The 19,764-nt window shown below is 46.6% G+C and overlaps 1 protein-coding gene across 2 annotated transcripts; it reads left to right on the top strand.

The window, feature by feature from the left end:
• Positions 1-16,841: 16,841 nt before the first annotated feature.
• Positions 16,842-19,673, top strand: ZFAND2B (zinc finger AN1-type containing 2B). Of its 2 annotated transcripts, XM_025405590.1 has the most exons (10): positions 16,842-16,897; positions 17,022-17,089; positions 17,373-17,467; positions 17,692-17,823; positions 17,916-18,067; positions 18,289-18,381; positions 18,460-18,520; positions 18,606-18,673; positions 19,008-19,080; positions 19,294-19,673. In XM_025405590.1, the coding sequence occupies exons 2-10, from the start codon at positions 17,035-17,037 to the stop codon at positions 19,336-19,338; spliced, it is 774 nt and encodes a 257-aa protein (XP_025261375.1). In that variant the 5' UTR covers positions 16,842-16,897; positions 17,022-17,034; the 3' UTR covers positions 19,339-19,673. The 2 variants fall into 2 exon arrangements, with proteins under 2 accessions (XP_025261375.1, XP_025261376.1); XM_025405591.1 differs by lacking the exon at positions 17,692-17,823 and having other exon boundaries at positions 17,019-17,089.
• The last annotated feature ends 91 nt before the right edge of the window (positions 19,674-19,764 follow it).

Here is a 19,764-nt window from a genome sequence, read left to right on the forward strand (position 1 = left end):
TGGCCAGGCTGGTCTCGAACTCCTGACCTCAGGTGATTCACCCACCTCGGCCTCCCAAAGTGCTGGGATTACAGGTGTAAACCACGGCGCCCGGCCTCATGAGAGTCTATTCTTTACATTCACCATGGTCTGATGGTTGCTACATGTTTGTCTATGATTTTTTTTTCTATTATCAGGTGTCTTGGCCGTTTTATGCTCCATGATGAAAGGGCCAAAGGTTTTCATATGACTAAAAGAAAAAAGCAGAAATGTGAAACCTACAATTAAGCTAAAAAAAAATCAATTGGAAAAGTACAGGTTGGGGGCCGGGTGCGGTGGCTCAAGCCTGTAATCCCAGCACTTTGGGAGGCTGAGACGGGCAGATCACGAGGTCAGGAGATCGAGACCATCCTGGCTAACACGGTGAAACCCCGTCTCTACTGAAAAATACAAAAAACTATCCGGGCGAGGTGACAGGCGTCTGTAGTCCCAGCTACTCAGGAGGCTGAGGCAGGAGAATGGCGTAAACCCGGGAGGCGGAGGTTGCAGTGAGCTGAGATCCGGCCACAGCCCTCCAGCCTGGGCGACAGAGTGAGACTCTGTCTCAGAAAAAAAAAAAAAAAGGAAAGTACAGGTTGGGGGGAGAAGAGTTGGCTACATGTTTATGTTGCGGGAGGAGGCAGTACATTTTAGCTATGTATTCAAACAGCTAATAGTTTAATGTTGCTGCTTGTAAACTTAATTTTAGGCTGCATTAATAAAAGCATAGTCTCCAAAACAAGAAATGTGATAATTCTAGTGTCCTGTGCATAAATATTCTAATAATTCCAGAGGATGGCTTGCTATGCTTGTGGGCAAATTGTAGTATGTCCAGGAGATGACTGCTAGAAATGAAGGCTGAAAATCATCATAAGACAAACTGTTGGAGGAACTGGGAACCTCTAATCCAAGAAGACAGCTGAATTGGTTCACATCAGCTGGCTTCCAACTTCAAAGGTTTGTCTGCAGGACTTCAGAGGGCAGATATGAGTTGAGTTTGGTTGATAATAGTGCTAGGTAGAATTTAATTTTCTAGTCAAGGGAATATGGCAAAACAGTAAATTTAAATGATCTTCAAAAGTATAATGATCAAGGGCAGTGATTCTAAGAATAATTCCATCATGGAAGGACAATATTATCACCATGTTTTGCTTTTAGTTTCCAACTAAAGTCAGCTTGGACTTCTCTTCCTCTGTCTGCTCCCTTAAAAGTTGGTATTTTGGGCCAGCGCGGTGGCTCACACCTGTAATCTCATCACTTTGGGAGGCCGAGGAGGGTGGATCACAAGGTCAGGAGTTTGAGACTAGCCTGGCCAACATGGTGAAACCCCATCTCTACTAAAAATAGAAAAATGAGCCGGGTGTGGTGGCGTGTGCCTGTAGTCCCAGCTGCTCAGGAGGCTGAGGTGGGAGAATCACTTGAACCTGGGAGGCAGAGGTTGCAGTGAGCCGAGTTCATGCCACGGCACTCCAGTCTGGGCAGGAGAGCAAGACTCCATCTCAAAAAAAAAAAAAAAAAGTATTCTGAGATTTGACCCTGGCCTGTCGTTACAGCAACAGCAACCCCCAAACAGCTTGTCTTTTCCACTGCTCAGTTGTGCTGCCCTCCCCCATCTCTGCTCTACACACACACACACACTCTATCCCTTCACTTGCAAATGTCTCACTTTTTTTTTTTTTTTTGAAATGGAGTCTCGCTCTGTCTCCCAGGCTGGAGGGCAGTGGCGTGATCTCAGCTCACTGCAACCTCCACCTCCTGGGTTCAAGCGATTCTCCTGCCTCAGTCTCCCAAATAACTGGGACTACAGGCTCACGCCACCATGCCCAGTTAACTTTTTGTATTTTTAGTAGAGACATGGTTTTATCATGTTGGTCAGGCTGGTCTCGAACTCCTGACCTCAGGTGATCCACCTGCCTCGGCCTCCCAAATGCTGGGATTACAGGTATGAGCCACCGCACCCAGCCCAGCTAATTTTAAAAATATCTTTTAGAGACAAGGTCTTGCTTTGTTGCCCAGGCTTGTCTGAAATTCTTGACTTCAAACAATCTTCCCACTGCAGGTTCCTGAGAAGCTGGGATTATGGGCGTGAGCCACTGCACCTGTGATACGGTTTGGTTGTGCCCTCACCCAAATCTCACCCTTTAGGAAATGACTAGATCATGAAGGCTCCACCCTCGTAAATGGGATTAGTGGGCTGGGCATGTGGCTCACCCCTGTAATCCCAGTACTTTGGGAGGCCAAGGCCAGTGGATCCCTTGAGGTCAGGAATTCAAGACCAGCCTGGCCAACATGGTGAAAACTCAGGAGGCAGAGGTTGCAGTGAGCTGAGATTGTGCCATTGCACTCCAGCCTGGGAGACAGAGCAAGACTCTGTCTCAAAAAAAACAAAACAGGCCGGGCGCGGTGGCTCAAGCCTGTAATCCCAGCACTTTGGGAGGCCGAGGCGGGTGGATCACGAGGTCAGGAGATCGAGACCATCCTGGCTAACATGGTGAAACCCCGTTTCTACTAAAAATAGAAAAAAAATTAGCCAGGCGTGGTGGCGGGTGCCTGTAGTCCCAGCTACTCGGGAGGCTGAGGCAGGAGAATGGCATAAACCTGGGAGGCAGAGCTTGCAGTGAGCCGAGATTGTGCCACTGCACTCCAGCCTGGGTGACAGATCAAGACTCCGTCTCAAAAAAAAAATAAGCTGGGTGTGGTGGCACGTGCCTGTAATCCCAGCTACTCGGGAGGCTAAGACGCAAGAATCGCTTGAACCCGGGAGGCGGAGGTTGCAGTGAACCGAGATCACACCACTGCACTCCAGCCTGGGCGACACAAGAAGACTCCATCTCAAAAAAAAAAAAAAAATCCACCTCTTGAAGGGAGAAGTATCAAAGAATTTGTAGATACAGTTTTAAACTACCACACAAAATTTATCTGGAATTTATATTAAAGGATTTTGACTGACAATGTACTAATTTTTTTAATTAAAAAGACAATTTATCTTTTTGATAAATTGGGAAATGGGAAATGAACAAATTTAGTAATAAGTAAAGAAATATACAAACAAGTTGGGTGTGGTGGCTCATGCTGAGGTGGTAGGATCACTTGAACCTAGGAGTTCGAGGCTAGAGTGAGCTATAATCGTACCACTGCATTCCAGCCTAGGTAACAGGGTGAGGCCCCATCTTAATAAAAATAGGCTGGGTGCAGTGGTTTACGCCTGTAATCCAGCACTTTGGGAGGCCAAGAGTTCAAGACCTGCCTAGGCAACATAGTGAGACACCCCCATCTCTACAAAATATATATATATTTAAAATTATATATATAATATATAATAAAAATTTTATTATATATATTTTATATGTTATATATTGTATTATATGTTATTTATATGTTATTTTAATTTTTTATTAAAATTGTATTATATATATAATAAAAAATTAACCACGTGAGGTACTTGTGCCTGTGATCTCATCTACTCTGGAAGCTGAGGCAGGAGGACCGCTTGAACCCAGGAGGTTGAGGCAGCAGTGAGCCGTAACTGAGCTACTGCACTCCAACCTAGGCAACAGAGCAAGACCCTGTCTCATAACAACAACAAAAAAACCATAAACGTTTGTTAATTATCGAGTATATGTTAGCCATAGAATTCAGTGCTTTACATGCATCATTTTATTTAATCTTCACTCCACATTGATGTAGGAACTGATTTTTTTCCCCATTTTATAGATGAGGAACTGAAGGCTTATTGAGGTAAAATGACTTGGCCAGAGTCATGCAGCTGGTTGTGATCACAATACCATTTTTCAGAATTCTGGTATTCCCACATATCCTCGCATTTTAAAGTACCAAAACAGAAATTTAGGTGAGGTGAAATAATTCCTTTTATTTATTTATTTATTTTTGAGATGGAGTCTCACTCTGTTGCCCAGGCTGGAGTGCAGTGGCACAATCTCGGCTCACTGCTACCTCCACCTTCCGGGTTCAAGCAATTCTTCTGCCTCAGCCTCCTGAGTAGCTGGGACTACAGGTGCGCGCCACTATGCCCGGCGAATTTTTGTATTTTTTTAGTAGAGACGAAGTTTCACTATATTGGTCAGGCCGGTCTTGAACTCCTGACCTCTGCCTGCCTTGGCCTCTCAAAGTGCTGGGATTACAGGCGTAAGCCACTGTGCCCGGCCCTAGATGAAATAATTATTTAAGCATTAAAAAAAGAAATCTGATTTCTAGATCATTTGTAAATGAGGTATAGCTGCATTAAAAATTTGAACACACAAGAGCCTATTTGGAAAGCATTGTTGCATTCCACAGACTTCAAAAGGAGAAAAAAACGTCAATGGACAAAACAAGCTTCTGTTACAACAATAGTTAATCTATTAAAGAGTTCAAAGACTCTTTAAACAAGTAGACCTTAGAAATAGGACATTAAATTTTAAATGAGTTTTCTGCATCAGAATCTCAATCTATATTCAATGAAATTGAAGAAGATGGATATAATGCTCTGCATGGTGGCTCATGCCTGTAATCCCAGCTTTTTGGGAGGCTGAGACAGAAGGATCCCTTGAGCCCAGAAGTTTGAGGCTGCAGTGAGCCATGATCATGCTATTGCACTCCAGAATGGGTGACAGAGCGAGACCTGATCTCTAAAAAATAAATAAATAAATAAATAATACTTGAAAAAAGAAGATGGATTCGAACCAAAAATATGTCCTTTGAAGCAAAAACTAGAGCTTACCAGAATTTAAAACAAAAACAAAAACAAAACACATCTATGCAAAGAAACAAACAAACAAAAAAAGGCCGGGCACAGTGGCTCAAGCCTGTAATCCCAGCACTTTGGGAGGCCGAGACGGGCGGATCACGAGTTCAGGAGATCGAGACCATCCTGGCTAACACGGTGAAACCCCGTCTCTACTAAAATACAAAAAAAATTAGCCGGGCGAGGTGGCGGGCGCCTGTACTCCCAGCTACTCGGGAGGCTGAGGCAGGAGAATGGCGTGAACCCGGGAGGCGGGGCTTGCAGTGAGCTGAGATCCGGCCACTGCACTCCAGCCTGGGCAACAGAGCCAGACTCCGTCTCAAAAAAAAAAAAAAAAAAAAAAAGAAACAAAAAAAAATTGTTCAAAAAGATCTCATCCAGCACCATGAGAGCTATTAAAAAAAAAGAAAAAAATTAAAACTCTTCAAAGTTACCAAACAAGAGATGAGATTATTTAAACGAGAAATAATCGAATAACTATGTGAAGTTAAATTATAACTATTTCTTTACCATTCTCCTCAGTAGTATAACACCAGAAACAGCTTTTTAGAAGCTAGCAAAATTTGCACAAAAAATACATTTGCAACTTAACAGTAACACTTTTATATATTTTAAGAGATGTCTATTCTTAAAAAAAGCAGGCCAGGCATGGTGGCTCACGTCTGTAATTCCAGCACTTTGGGAGGCCGAGGTGGGTGGATCATTTGAGGTTAGGAGTTCGAGACCAGCCTGACCAACATGGTGAAACCCCATCTGTACTAAAAATACAAAAATTAGCCAAGCAAGGGGGCACGTGCTTGTAATACCAGCTACTCAGAAGGCTGAGGCAGGAGAATTCTTGAACCCGGCTTGAACCTGGGAGGCAGGGGTTGCAGTCAGCGAAGATCGTGCCACTGCACTCCAGCCTGGGTGACAGAGCGAGACTCCGTCTCAAAAAATAAAAAAATAAAAAGAGCAAATAATTTTATTTTCAATTATTTATGATTACATTTTCATTTTTATTAGAGTTTAATTTTTTACTTCAACATGTTATTCTATCTGTTGATTTATACTAAAATGATTATGTTTAAGTCATATTTTTACATTTAGTTATATATAAATACATACATAAGTATTTGTCTTTCAAATGCATTTAGCAATTTTGTTTTTAATGCTGAACATTTTGCTTTAAAAATAAATTACCATTTTATGTAAAGTAAGTACTGAAATACCAGTGAAGTCACTGTGCGCTGGTCTTTCCATTTCTAACCGCTGGTAATTACTGGCACTGGGATTCGAACTCAGAATAGCTCCAGTTTTAGATTTCATCTAAATCAGGGTTTCTCAAAGACTGTACTACTGACTTTTGAACCAGATAAGTATTTGGTGGTAGGTGGGGCTGACTGTTTTATTCATTGTAGAATGTTTTTTGTTTGGTTGGTTTTGGGTTTGTTTTTGTTTGTTTGTTTGTTTGTTTTGTTTTTTGGAGACAGGGTCTCACTTTGTTGCCTAGGCCGGAGTGCAGTGGCATGAACACAGCTCACCTGTAGTCTAAACCTCCTGGGCTCAAGCAATCCTCCCACTTCAGCCTCCCAAGTATATGGGGACTACAGGTATGTGCCACCACTCTCAGCTAATTAAAAAAAAATTTTTTTTTAAATTTTTAATTGTTGTGGGTACATCGTAGGTGTATATATTTATGGGGTACATGAGATATTTTGATACAGGCATGCAATGAGTAATAATGACACCAGGGCAAATGGGGGTATCCATCTCCTCAAGCATTTATCCTTTGTGTTACAAACAATCCAATTACACTCTTTTAGTTATTTTAAATTTACAATTCAATTATTTGTGACTATAGTCACTCTGTTGTGCTAGCAAATACTAGGTCTTATTCATTCTAATTTTTAAAATTTTTGTAGAGCCTGGGTTCCGCCATGTTGCCCAGGCTGTATAGAATGTTTAGTATCGGCCGGGCACGGTGGCTCACGCCTGTAATCCCAGCACTTTGGGAGGCCAAGGTGGGCGGATCACGAGGTCAGGAGATCGAGACCATCCTAGCTAAAACGGGGAAACCCCATCTCTACTAAAAATACAAAAAAATTAGCCAGGCGTGGAGGTGGGCGCTGGTAGCCCCAGCTTCTCCGGAGGCTAAGGCAGGAGAATGGCGTAAACCTGGGAGGCTGCAGAGCTTGCAGTGAGCAAGTGGAGATCGCGCTACTGCACTCCAGCCTGGGCGACAGAGCAAGACTCCGTCTCAAAAAAAAAAAAAAAGAATGTTTAGTATCATCCTCGCTTGCTTGCCACCCATTTAATGCCAAAAGATGCCCCCCTCCTGCTTCCCCACCCCCCAAATATCCCCAGGAGGCAAAATTGCCCTGGTGGATCACCACTGATCTAACTGATAGTACCCTCTGGTTATATGGAAAAACTGCTAAACTTGGAAGCAAGAGGTGAGTTTGAACCCTAGTTTTGCCATCTGAATATAGATGTTTATACACACACATTTCAAAACAATACAAAAATTACCTGGCTGTTCAACTTCATATCTCTCCCTATTTCCTGCCGCTAATGGAATATTCCAACACCAGAACAGCAGGTATTTATAACCCTCCCTTCTCATTCCTCTCTTTGTATTTGCATCTTTCAGTAAGGACCACATTTCTGTCCATCTCACCTGGACAATCCTGAGTCACTCTTCAAGACTAAGCTCAGACAAGCTAACGACAGGCCCCCGAAAGGTAGAGGTGGCTAGCCCCATGGCAGGAGAGGGCTTAGAGGCTGTGATGAAAGATTCAAAGCCACTAGGACCTTGGTTTTAATGTTAAGGGACCACTTAAACTTTCCTGAAGATGAGGCTAATTCTGGCTGAGGGAAAACAAAAGCAGCCAGGAAGCTTCTCAGGACGTAAAACTGAGGAACAGAGCTCGAATATGACTCAAGAAAGCGAGTTTGAAGAGACAGAACACAAATAAGTTCCTTGAAAACAGATTCCAAACAAATGATAGGAGGTGGGGTTCAGGAGAAGGTCCAGGCAGCCTCTCCTCTTTTCTTTCTTTTTCTTTGAGATGGAGTCTTGCTCTTGTCGCCCAGGCTGGAATGCAGAGACACGATCTAGACTCACTGCAACCTCCACCTTCTGGTTTCAAGAGATTCTCCTGCCTCAGCCTCCCGAGTAGCTGGGATAACAGGTGCCCACCACCACACCTGGCTAATATATGTATTTTTAGTAGAGACAGGATTTCACCATGTTGGCTAAGCAGGTCTCGAACTCCTGACCTCGTGATCTGCCCCTCTTGGCCTCCCAAAGTGCTGGGATTACAGGTGTGAGCCACCGCACCTGGCCACCTCCCTTATCTTAACAGACAAACTCCTCAGATTGCAGGGTTTTTTTCATTTTGTTTTTTTGTTTTTGAGATGGGAGTCTCGCTCTGTCGCCCAGGCTGGAGTGCAGTGGCGTGATCTTGGCTCACTGCAATCTCTGCCTCCCAGGTTCAAGTGATTCTCCTGCCTCAGCCTCCTGAGTAGCTGGGACTACAGGCGCGTGTCACCATGCCCAGCTAATTTTTGTATTTTTAGTAGAGAGTGGTTTCACCATGTTGGCCAGGCTGGTCTCAAACTCCTGACCTCAGGTAATCCACCCGCCTCAGCCTCCCAAAATGCTGAGATTACAGGCATGAGCCACCACACCCAGCCTGTTTTGTTTTGTTTTGTTGTTGAGATGGAGTCTCCCTCTGTCGCCCAGGCTGGAGTGCAGTGGTGCGATCTTGACTCACTGCAACCTCTGCCCTCTGGGTTCAAGCAATCTCCTGCCTCAGTCTCCCAAGTAGCTGGGATTACAGGCATGAGCCACCATGCCCAGCTGTTTTTCTTTTTTTCTTTTTTTTTGGAGACGGAGTCTCGCTTTGTCGCCCAGGCTGGAGTGCAATGGCTGGATCTCAGCTCACTGCAAGCTCTGCCTCCCGGGTTCACGCCATTCTCCTGCCTCAACCTCCCAAGTAGCTGGGACTACAGGCATCCGCCACCTCGCCCGGCTAGTTTTTTGTATTTTTTAGTAGAGACGGGGTTTCACCGTTTTAGCCAGGATGGTTTCGATCTCCTGACCTCGTGATCCGCCCGTCTCGGCCTCCCAAAGTGCTGGGATTACAGGCTTGAGCCACCGCGCCCGGCCTGTTTTTCTTTTTTTCTTTTTTTTTGAGATGGAGTCTGGCTCTGTCGCCCAGACTGGAGTGCAGTGGCATGATCTTGGTTCACTGCAACCTCCGCCTCCCGGGTTCAAGCAATTCTCCTGCCTCAGCCTCCCGAGTAGCTAGGATTACAGGTGCCCACTACCAAGCCTGACTAATTTTTGTATTTTTAGTTGAGACGGGGTTTCACCATGTTGGCCACGCTGGTCTTGAACTCCTGACCTCAAGTGATCCGCCCACCTCAGCCTCCCAAAGTGCTGAGCTTACACGAGTAAGCCACCGTGCCTGACTTCCAACCTCCACTTTTTAAAAAATAATTTCCTCCCATCTAGTTTCTGTTTTGGGCACTCCTGTTCATAAAATCTTGAAACTCCTGGACTGATAGTCTACTTTGCTTATTTTCCATTCCTTACATTTTTTGTTCTACTTTGTATATTTTCTCAACTTTATGTTGTACCCATTCTTCGGAATGTGCTATATTTCTGTGATTATATTTTTTTAAAAGTCTAAGAGCTTTATTTTCTGAATATCCTTCCCCCTGCAACCCCCCTCTTTTTATGAGATAGAATTTCACTATGTTACTCAATCTGAACTCCAACTCCTGGGCTTGAGCAAGCCTCTCACCTCAGCCTCCCGTGTACCTGGGATTAGAGGTACACACCATCACGCCTGGCTTGAATATCCCTTTTTATGCTTTTTTGCTCCTGTGTGTTAAATGAAAAATCTGCTCCCTGGGCCGGGCGCAGTGGCTCACGCCTGTAATCCCAGCACTTTGGAAGGCCGAGGCGGGTGGAGCACCTGAGGTCGGTAGTTCGAGACCAGCCTGACCAATGTGGAGAAACCCCATCTCTACTAAAAATACAACGTTAGCCAGGCATGGTGGCACATGCCTGTAATCCCAGCTGCTAGGGAGGCTGAGACAGGAGAATCGCTTGAACCTGGGAGGCAGAGATTGTGGTGAGCCGAGGTCGTGCCATTGCACTCCAACCTGGGCAACAAGAGTGAAACTCCATATCAAAAAAAAAAAAAAAATCTGCTCCCTGAATATAGTGTATTAATCTTAATCTTTTTTTTTTTTTTTTGGGACAGAGTCTTGCCCTGTCACCTAGGCTGGAGTGCAGTGGCACAATCTCAGCTCACTATAACCTCTGCCTCTCGGGTTCAAGTGATTCTCCTGCCTCGGTCTACGGAGTAGCTGGGATTACAGGCACCTGCTACCAAGCCCAGCTAAATTTTGTATTTTTAGTGGAGACAGGGTTTTACCATGTTGACCAGTCTGGTCTCAAACTCCTGACCTCAAGTGATCCACCCGCCTTGGCCTCCCAAGGTGCTGGAATTACAGGCATGAGCCACCACGCCCGGCCTAATTGTTCTCTCTCTCTCTTTTTTTTTTTTTTTTTTGAGATGGAGTCTCGCTTTGTTGCCCAGGCTGGAGTGCAGTGGCGCGATCTCTGCTCACTGCAACCTCTGCCTCCCAGGTTCAAGTGATTCTTCTGTCTCAGGCTCCTGAGTAGCTGGGACTACAGGCACCCACCCCCACACTGGCTAATTTTTCTATTTTTAGTAGAGACGGGGTTTCACCATGTTGGCCAAGCTGGTCTTGAACTCCTGACCTCAGGTGATCCGCCCACCTCAGCCTCCCAAAGTGTTGGGATTACAGGCGTCAGCCACTGCCCCCAGCCCTGATCATTCTTAATAAGTTATATTATTATATTATTAGTAGTCTAGTTATATAAATTATATTTTTATGTTCCCTGTATTGTACCTGTTTTCCTCCCCACCACCATTTATGTCTTTATTTTGGCTTCTGTCTTTCATGGAAGAGACTTACCTACAATCCTGGTTTGCTCCTTCATATTTGAGCACAGGCACTTAAAGGCCAACTGAATGCTCTCTAAAACTCAATGATTTGCATCTTCCCTGCAGGGGGAGGTGGCAGAGACAACCATTGTGTTGAGATCCCTCAATGCCCAGAGAATTTTTAGGCTGCTCGGTTCTCCCAAAGAAGAACCCTGCAGCCTCCAGCCTGGGGACCATGAACCTGGCTGCCAGTGCTCTAGAGCCAGGAGAAAGAAGCTGCAGTTTCTCTCCCTCTCTACCTTCAGCTGCCCTGAAGCCCAGGGCCCCACTGGTTCATTCTCTCCAGAGAGCCCATGTACCTCCTGCCTTTCCTGGGGTGGGGGCAGTGGGAGAGGGGCAGTCACCCAGCTGCCCAGGCTGAAGGAGGGAACATGGGGGTCTAACTGCTCCTTATGTCGACTTTAAACTCACCCTTCATTTCCAGCCTCCTCCTTCCACCCCCACCTTTGGAAAGCTTGATGCTCCCAGTCCCAAGCTTTTCAGCAGCTCCAAAGTCAACACTGGCCTGCTGATTGTTGTTCGCACTGTTTCAACTTCCTCGGACCCCAGTCAGTTTTTCTTCTTCCATCAGCTTTTTAGCTCCCAAAATGTTTTTGTCATATCTTCATGTATTGTTTTCGCTTCTGTTCTCCTTATTGTTTTACTGTTATTTCGGTGGGCTTTGGAAAGGAAGCAAACATAAAATCACATGCATTCATTTTACCACATTTTACAGAGTCTGTCTTTCACCTCTCGCCTCTTGCACCCTCAGACTCCTCTAAGCTCTATGTGAAGGTCATCCATAACCTTTGCGCTGCTCTCCCCAGTCCCGCCTCTGGCTGGAGTGCATTTTGCATCTTGTCTGCCTGGAGCACTCTTATTTTGCCTCTCCAGCCTCACTCTTGGCCATTACTGGCTCCCATTTCCGTTGTCCCGCACCTTCCCATTAGAGTATGGGTTTCAAACTTGGAGTTATGAAATTAGTGGGCTGTGAAATCAATTCGGTGCAGCTTAAACAACATTGATTTTATATTTATATACATTGGGAGGAGCTGTAAGATATATTTTTTACTGTGGGTCAAAGTTGAAATACTTGGAAAGCCACTGTATTTGGTCCTTCTCATTTTGAACTAGTTGCTGCATCTAAGACCTGATAACTCCAGTTGGTATTTAGCTGGAGTTAAAAATATATATATATATATATATATATACACACACACATACACACACACACGCACACACATTTATATATTTTAGTGGATTGAATATATATGAAATCACTTTAAAACCTGTAAAGTTATATGAATCTGAACTATTTGTCTAAACTAGGCATCTAAAATGAGCTCACGGGAGAGCTAGTACACCTAAGGACAAATGGCTGAGTATTGTCACAAAGATTGTGTATCACACATCCAAGGGATCAAGGCAGCTCAGGGAAGGCAGTCATGCCAGCCAACTAATCTCCTAGGATCTGAAACCAGCTCCAATCAAACAGCTTCCCCATCTTGGTTCTCTCACTTAGATATTTAAATACCTTGCACTGATAAGGTGTTTGATTTTTGATAACCCATGGAGAGATTTGGGATTTTCTACAAACACTCTGAGAAAAATCATCACTTAAGATTCCTTTTTTCGGGTCGGGCATGGTGGCTCATGCCTGTAATCCCAACACTTTGGGAGGCAGAGGTGGGTGGATCACATGGTCAGGAGTTCTAGACCAGCCTGGCCAAAATGGTGAAACCCCATCTCTACTAAAAATTAGCTGAGTGTGGTGGCGGGCACCTATAGTCCCAGCTACTGAGAAAGCTGACGCAGAAGAGTTACTTGAACCCAGGAGGCAGAGGTTGCAGTGAGCCAAGATCATGATACTGCACTCCAGCCTGGGCAACGGAGCTATACTCCATCTCAAAAAATAAAAATAAAAAAAACAAATTCCTCTTTTAATTTGTTAAGGAGGGGCCAGCAGTAGATTTTTGGGAGGCAAATTTGTATGATGGAAAGAACATAGAACTGAAGACAATACAAAAATTTGGGCCCAGATTCTGACTTCATAGCAAGTAATGTAATCTCTCTCAACTTCAGTTTTTTTATCTGCAAAATGGGGACACATGATATCTACTTCAAAAGGTTTCACGGGGGATTAAATAAGCTAACACATGAGGAAGAGCAGGACTCAACAATAAGTGCTAGTTTTTCTTTCCATTTCTTTTTTTTTTTTTCCTATTTATTTATTTATTGGGACATAGTCTTGCTCTTTTGCCACCATGTCTGGCTGATTTTTGTATTTTTAGTAAAGACAGGGTTTCACCATGTTGGTCAGGCTGGTCTTGAACTCCTGGCCTCTGGTGATCCTCCTGCCTCAGCCTCCCGAAGTGTTGGGATTACAGGCATGAGCCATCTTGCCTGACCTTTTCTTTCCATTTCTATATGCACTGTTTCACTAAGGGTCAATTGAGAGGAGGAAAACCATTGAGACAAATACCATTAAAGTAATATTCAAGTAGAATTGGAGCCAAGACACCTTTTCTGACTATCCTCACTTTGACCTTGTCTGCTTTAGACCTGCTAAAGCTAAGATAACTGGTATCTGGCTATAACTATGCCTGCGAATTTATAGGGAACCTATGTCTACTATCCCAGTGAGAGGCTGCAGCTCATAGTTACCCACAGCTAAAGTGCAAGGCTGCTTAGCAGGTCTGTGTATGCTTTGTTGGTCTACAATAAAAGAGACTTAAGCAATGCTCAGTTGTTAATTGATACCTCCTGAAACAGCTTATTCAAGTTGCAAAATGTTATTTGATTTCTCTCTCAGTGTTCTCCTGGATTCTTTTATTCAGGAAGCAAGGAGGCTACATCCAAACTGTGTATTGGGGAATAGTGACTTTGGTTTGTGCAGGCACTCTTTTTAAATCGTGGGATGACAGCATCACCCAATGAGAAGACCCCTGGGCTGGTAATCAGCACAGAGAGCTTAGTCAGGACTATAACCCATCAGTCAGAAAAATGTTTGCCTGGGAAGAGAGAGAGTACTGTGAGAGCTTCATTCACTTTCATTGTGGTCGCTGGGGTCTCTGAGGTAAGTCTGTTATGGCATGGTATGGTCTTGATATGTGTCCCCTCCAAATCTCATGTTGAAATGTATTCCCAATGTTAGAGGTGGGACCTGGCAGGAGATGATTGGAACCTGAGGGTAGATCCCTCATAAATGGCTTAGTGCCATCCTCTTGGTGATGAGTGAGTTCTAACTCAGTTAGTTCACATGAGATCTGGTTTTTAAAAGACTCAGGGACCTCCCTCTTCTCTCTCTTGCTCCCATTCTTGCCATGTGACATGCCTGTTCCCCCTAGGCCTTCTGCCATGATTAGAAGCTTCCTGAAGCCTTACCAGAAGCTGAGCAGATGCTGGCACCATGCTTCCTATACAGTCTGCAGAACCATCAGTAAATTAAACCTCTTTTCTTTATAAATCAACCAGCCTCAGATTTTCTTTTTTTTTAAAGACAGGGTCTCACTTTGTCATCCAGCTGAAGTACAGTGGTACAATCATAGCTCACAGCAACTTCGACCTCCTGGGCTCAAGTAATCCTCCCACCAAAGGCTCTCGAGTAGTTGGGACAACAGGTGGATGCCACCATGCCCAGCTTTTAAATTTTAAAAAAAATTTTCATTTATGTATGTATGTATGTATGTATTTATTTATTTATTTATTTATTTTGAGATGGAGTCTCACTCTGTCGCCCAAGCTGGAGTGCAGTGGTGCGATTTTGGCTCACTGCAAGCTCCGCCTTCCAGGTTCATGCCATTCTCCTGCCTCAGCCTCCCGAGTAGCTGGGACTACAGGCATCTGCCACCACCACTGGCTAATTTTTTGTATATATATATATATTTTTTTCAAGATGAAGTCTCGCTCTGTCATCCAGGCTGGAGTGCAGAGGTGCCATCTCGGCTCACTACAAGCTCTGCCTCCCGGGTTCACACCATTCTCCTGCCTCAGCCTCCCGAGTAGCTGGGACTACAGGTGCCTGCCACCATGCCCGACTTATTTTTTTTGTACTTTTAGTAGAGATGGGTTTTCACCGTGTTAGCCAGGATGGTCTTGATCTCCTGACCCCGTGATCCGCCCGCCTCAGCCTCCCAGAGTGCTGGGATTACAGGCATGAGTCACTGCACCCGGCCAACTTTTTTATTTTTTGTAGAGAGGGAGGCCTTGCTATGTTGCCCAAGTTGGTTTCAAACTCCTGGGCTCAAGTGACCCTCCCACCTTGGCCTCCAAGGAATGGGATTACAGGCATGAGCCACTGTGCCTAGCGAGGTATTTCTTTTTGGCAACATAAGAACAAATGACTACATGGCACTTCAAGCATTCTGGCTCATGCTCAAAAATGAGATCCGAAGATTTTTATTTTTTGAGTTCCACAAGGCTTTGGTTATCTGAGCACTTGTAAAGTGGGAGTGGGGAGAGCAGCAGTGTTTATCTTTGCTTAGTCTGCTCCATACACGTTTCTCCAAACTGAAAGCCTACAATTCTTTTTATTTTTGTAGAGACAGGGTCTCACTATGTTGCCCAGGCTGGAACTCCTAGGCTCAAGTGATCCTCCTGCCTCAGCCTCCCAAAGTGCTGAGATTACAGGCATCAGCCACCATGCTGGGACTGGAAGCCTGCAATTCTAAATTGTACTGATTAATATATAGAGAGAAAAAAAGGAATAAACGAAATTCTTAGAATCAAATGATTATAATGAGACTGGAAAACAATTATTTGAAATCTGACAGTTTATATATTGAAACAAAATAAAAGCATTTATAAAGTCCTGGAAGTAATTTAAAATAAAAAGAATATTGGCCGGGTGCGGTGGCTCAAGCCTGTAATGCCAGCGCTTTGGGAGGCCAAGGCGGGTGGATCACGAGGTCAGGAGTTCGAGACCAGCCTGGGTAACATGGTGAAACCCCGTGCACCTGTAGTCCCAACTACTTGGGAGGCTGAGGCAGGAGAATCGCTTGAACCCGGGAAGCAGAGGTTGCAGTGAGCCAAGATCGCGCCACTGCACTCCTGCCTGGGCGACAGAGTGAGACTCTGTCTCAAAAAAAAAAAAAAAAAAAAGAATATTGGTCAGGTGTAGTGCCTCACGTCTGTAATACCAGCACTTTGGGAGGCCAAGGCAGGAGGATCACTTAAGGCCAGGAGTTCAAGACAAATCTGGGCAACAAAGTGAGACCTCCATTTCTACAAAATAAAAATTTAAAAATTAGCTGGGCATAGTGGCTTGTGCCTGTAGTCCTGGCTACATTTATTTAATGATCACTGAGAATATTCTAGGCTAGTGTTGAGTGTGGTGCATGGGCAATCTGTGTCAGAATTCCTTTAGGTGCTTCCGACTGAATTAGAAGCTCCAGGGCCCGGAAATCCGCATTTTAAACTTGCTCTGTAGGCGATCTGGATTCACACTAAAGACTGAGGACCACACTGTTCTAGGCACTGTTAGGTGCTGGGACCTAACACGAAACAAGGTAGACATGGTTCCTGACTTCCCAGTATACTTATATAGGGGCTGGGGGACAGCTCATTAGTGATATGGGTGCTAGAATGGAAGAAGGAAGATCACATAGCAGGTGCACTTAGTTCAGACTGAGGAGGGTACCAAAGTCGAAACTGGAGGAGGGATCTGCAGCTCTAGAGATATCTGTACTTCAGGGAAATATGGGAGCTGTCAGCTGGTGGAAGCGAAGGGCAGCCGTGACCGTGAACAAAATGGCCAGGAGGAGGGCATCGTGTGTGAAGCGGGCTAAGGACCGAATTGTGAAAGACCCCAAACCACCCAGCCTTCCATCCCCTAAGATATCTGTCTTTGCCTTCGCTGGCCCTTTCGCCCGTCCCTGATCCCTCAGAGAGACCCTCTGCGGAATACGCCCGCGCCCAGGGTCGCGGAGCAGCGCACTAACATCCTGTCGCTTCGGGACAGTCTTCCGGCTCTCAGCCTCCCCAAGCAAGGCGGGGTTAAGCTCGACCCAGGCGCTCCCCGGCTGCCGGGAGACAGCGCCGGACGCGCCAGCCCTGCGTGATGACGTCAGCGCGCCGCGCGCGCCGAGGGAGGAGCGGGCGCCGTGGGCCGGCTGGCGCGGGGGCTCCGGTAATACGGGCTGGGCGGGGGAGAGGAAGGGGCGGGGCAGGGAGCCCGCCAGAGTGCGGGGTCGCGGTCCGGACCCGGAGCACGAGCCCTAGAGCCTCTCCGCACTCGTCGCTTCTCCTAGCAGACCCCACCCGGGGATGGAGTTTCCGGACCTCGGGGCTCACTGTTCGGAGCCGAGCTGTCAGCGCTTGGGTGAGGGGCGGAGCGTGCGGGGGGCGCGGCCCAGCGGAAAGGGACTTTGAACCGCAGGTGGGGAGGGAAGGGTGGGTTCCCAGGCTGGCAATGCCGGGGGGCGGGGCTTGAAGTTGGGGGGGGGTCAGGGGCAGAGGGGGCGGGGCCAAGGAGGTAATGGGCTTGGGAAGGGGCGGTGTGTCGCAAATAGGATGGTGTTTTCCTTCCGCTGAGTGGAAGGCTTGAGTGAGAGAGAAGGACATCGAGGTCCCCCTGTACCTGCAATCCGACCAACTCTCTGCAGATTTTCTGCCGCTTAAGTGTGATGCCTGCTTAGGCATCTTCTGCGCAGACCATGTGGCCTACGCCCAGCATCACTGTGGATCTGCTTACCAAAAGGTGAGGGGGCGATCCTCAGGGTGAAAACGGGCAGATGGAGAATGCGTGCAGAATCCCCCAAATCCATGTCTTACATTTCTTCTCCCTTTTGTCTTTCTGAGGCTGTCAGTGCTGGGAAACACTGTTTTTGAGTGTTTGTGTTGGGTCCTATCCAAGTTCTTTCAGGACCAGAGATTTGTTGGACTGGGGTGGGCCACACACTGACCCTTGCTCCTTGACTATAGGATATCCAGGTACCTGTGTGCCCTCTCTGTAATGTGCCTGTGCCTGTGGCCAGAGGGGAGCCCCCTGACCGTGCTGTGGGAGAGCACATTGACAGAGACTGTCGCTCTGATCCAGCACAGCAAAAACGTAAGGTAAACATTGTAGGGGTCAGAACTACGGATGCCTGGAAACCCAAACAGCTAGTCAGAGTCTCAGCAGGGACAACCTTCTCACTTCACCTCAGATCTTTACCAATAAGTGTGAGCGCACTGGCTGCCGGCAGCGAGAAATGATGAAACTGACCTGTGAACGGTGTAGCCGAAACTTCTGCATCAAGCACCGGCACCCACTGGACCATGATTGCTCTGGGGAGGGGCACCCAACCAGCCGGGCAGGGTAATTGCAGCCAAGTCTTCTACTTGCCTTTGGGACTATTGCATTCTTTTGGAACTGACTCAAGCTCTGTCGTTACAAATTGGGGAGCTTCAACCATATCCCTGTTGGCTAGGGGAGTCTTTTAGCTTCCTTTTCAAGGGCATGTTTTTCCAGAATTCCCCTCCTGAATTCCTGGGTAAGGCTGGTTCTTGGAGACATGCCAACAATATCTTTCCCTACAGACTTGCTGCCATCTCCAGAGCACAAAATGTGGCTTCTACAAGCACTGTCCCCAGCCCAAGTCGAACCATGCCTTCCTGTCCCTCTCCCAGCAGGTAGGCCTGCCCGTTTCCCTGCTCCCTGTTTTTCCCTTTCACACCTCTGACCTCCACCTCTTCAATGTTTGGTCATAGAGCCACAACCCAGTCTCCATCCTGGACAGCCCCTCCAGTGATTGCTTTGCAGAATGGCCTGGTGAGTTGGGCAGAGGTTGGATGGACAGAAACAAACACACAGAGAGTGAAGTCCAAGGACACTGGTCTTCTTTCTCCCTTTGCAGAGTGAGGATGAAGCTCTGCAGCGGGCCCTGGAAATGTCCCTGGCAGAGACCAAACCCCAGGTTCCAAGGTATGCTACCCTCTTGAGAAAGGGCAAGCTGTGGGCAAGGGTTTGATCTGGAGGGAGGTAGGTGGGACCACTCTGACACAATGCAAGATAATCGCTGGCAACTTGGGCTCAAAATTAAGATGAACTGTATCATCCTTGACAAGTTATTTAACCCATGGAGCCTTCATTTCCTCTATAAAAATGGGGACAATACTAACACCCACCTTGTAGTGTTGCTATGAAGATTGAGATAATCCCCAGCAGTGCTTGGCACTGTGAGGCCCGACACACACAGAGCAGATGTTCAAATTTTAGATCCTACCATCATCCAACTTAAACTGTTCCTCCCTCCCAGTTGTCAGGAGGAAGAAGACCTAGCTTTAGCACAAGCACTGTCAGCCAGTGAGGCAGAATACCAGCGGCAGCAGGTATGAGGCTGGGGTGAAGATGGGTGCTGCAGTGGGAGGGAGGAAGAAGTCAGGGATGGGGGTTCTTCTGAGTGGTGCAGAGTTTTGGAATGGTGGTTGTCCTTTGGTTTTCAGTATGACTCCAGCCTGTGCTGAGCTCTGAAATGAGGGTTGTCCCCTCATTTCCTTGACGTTGCACCCTGTCTTTCCTTCCTTCCCCTCTCCTTGCTCCAGGCCCAGAGCCGCAGCTCGAAGCCATCCAACTGCAGCCTGTGCTAGGGCCCTGGGCTTGGGGAGGGAGGTTCACCTGAGGAGGACTGTGACCCTCACACCTCTAGGGTACACAGGGAGAGGCGGCCCGGAGTAGCCTGGAGGGCAGAGACAAGCGGGAGTGATGTGTAGGTCGCCCTGGGAGCCTCTGGAAGGCCTTGCTAGTGTTCCAGCTGCATGGGAGAGAGCAGCTAGCAACTGTTGCCTGGTTGGGCCCTCGGTGGATGCTGGCCAGGCCCTGCTCTCAGTCCTATCATCATGTCATCTCCCTTTTGCTGGAGCTGCCCTGACATGGAGTGGGCAGGAAGGGTCCTGGAGAAAATAAAGGATCTTGGCAGTTGATAGGATATACAAGTGGTGTGTTTCTCTCTCCTCTCTAACCTCAAACAGAAAAGCCGCATCAACAATGCTCACCTGACACACGGGTAGAGGCCC

The sequence above is a fragment of the Theropithecus gelada genome, chromosome 12, assembly GCF_003255815.1.
Source record: "Theropithecus gelada isolate Dixy chromosome 12, Tgel_1.0, whole genome shotgun sequence".
NCBI classification, from domain to species: domain Eukaryota; kingdom Metazoa; phylum Chordata; class Mammalia; order Primates; family Cercopithecidae; genus Theropithecus; species Theropithecus gelada.

Excerpts from the sequence above, each read along its gene's own strand:
- ZFAND2B (XM_025405590.1), top strand. The coding sequence starts at position 17,035 with ATGGAGTTTCCGGACCTCGGGGCTCACTGTTCGGAGCCGAGCTGTCAG. Across the intron at positions 17,824-17,915 it reads CAGCACAGCAAAAACGTAAG|ATCTTTACCAATAAGTGTGA; the intron begins GTAAACATTGTA and ends ACTTCACCTCAG. Across the intron at positions 18,674-19,007 it reads ACCAAACCCCAGGTTCCAAG|TTGTCAGGAGGAAGAAGACC; the intron begins GTATGCTACCCT and ends CCTCCCTCCCAG.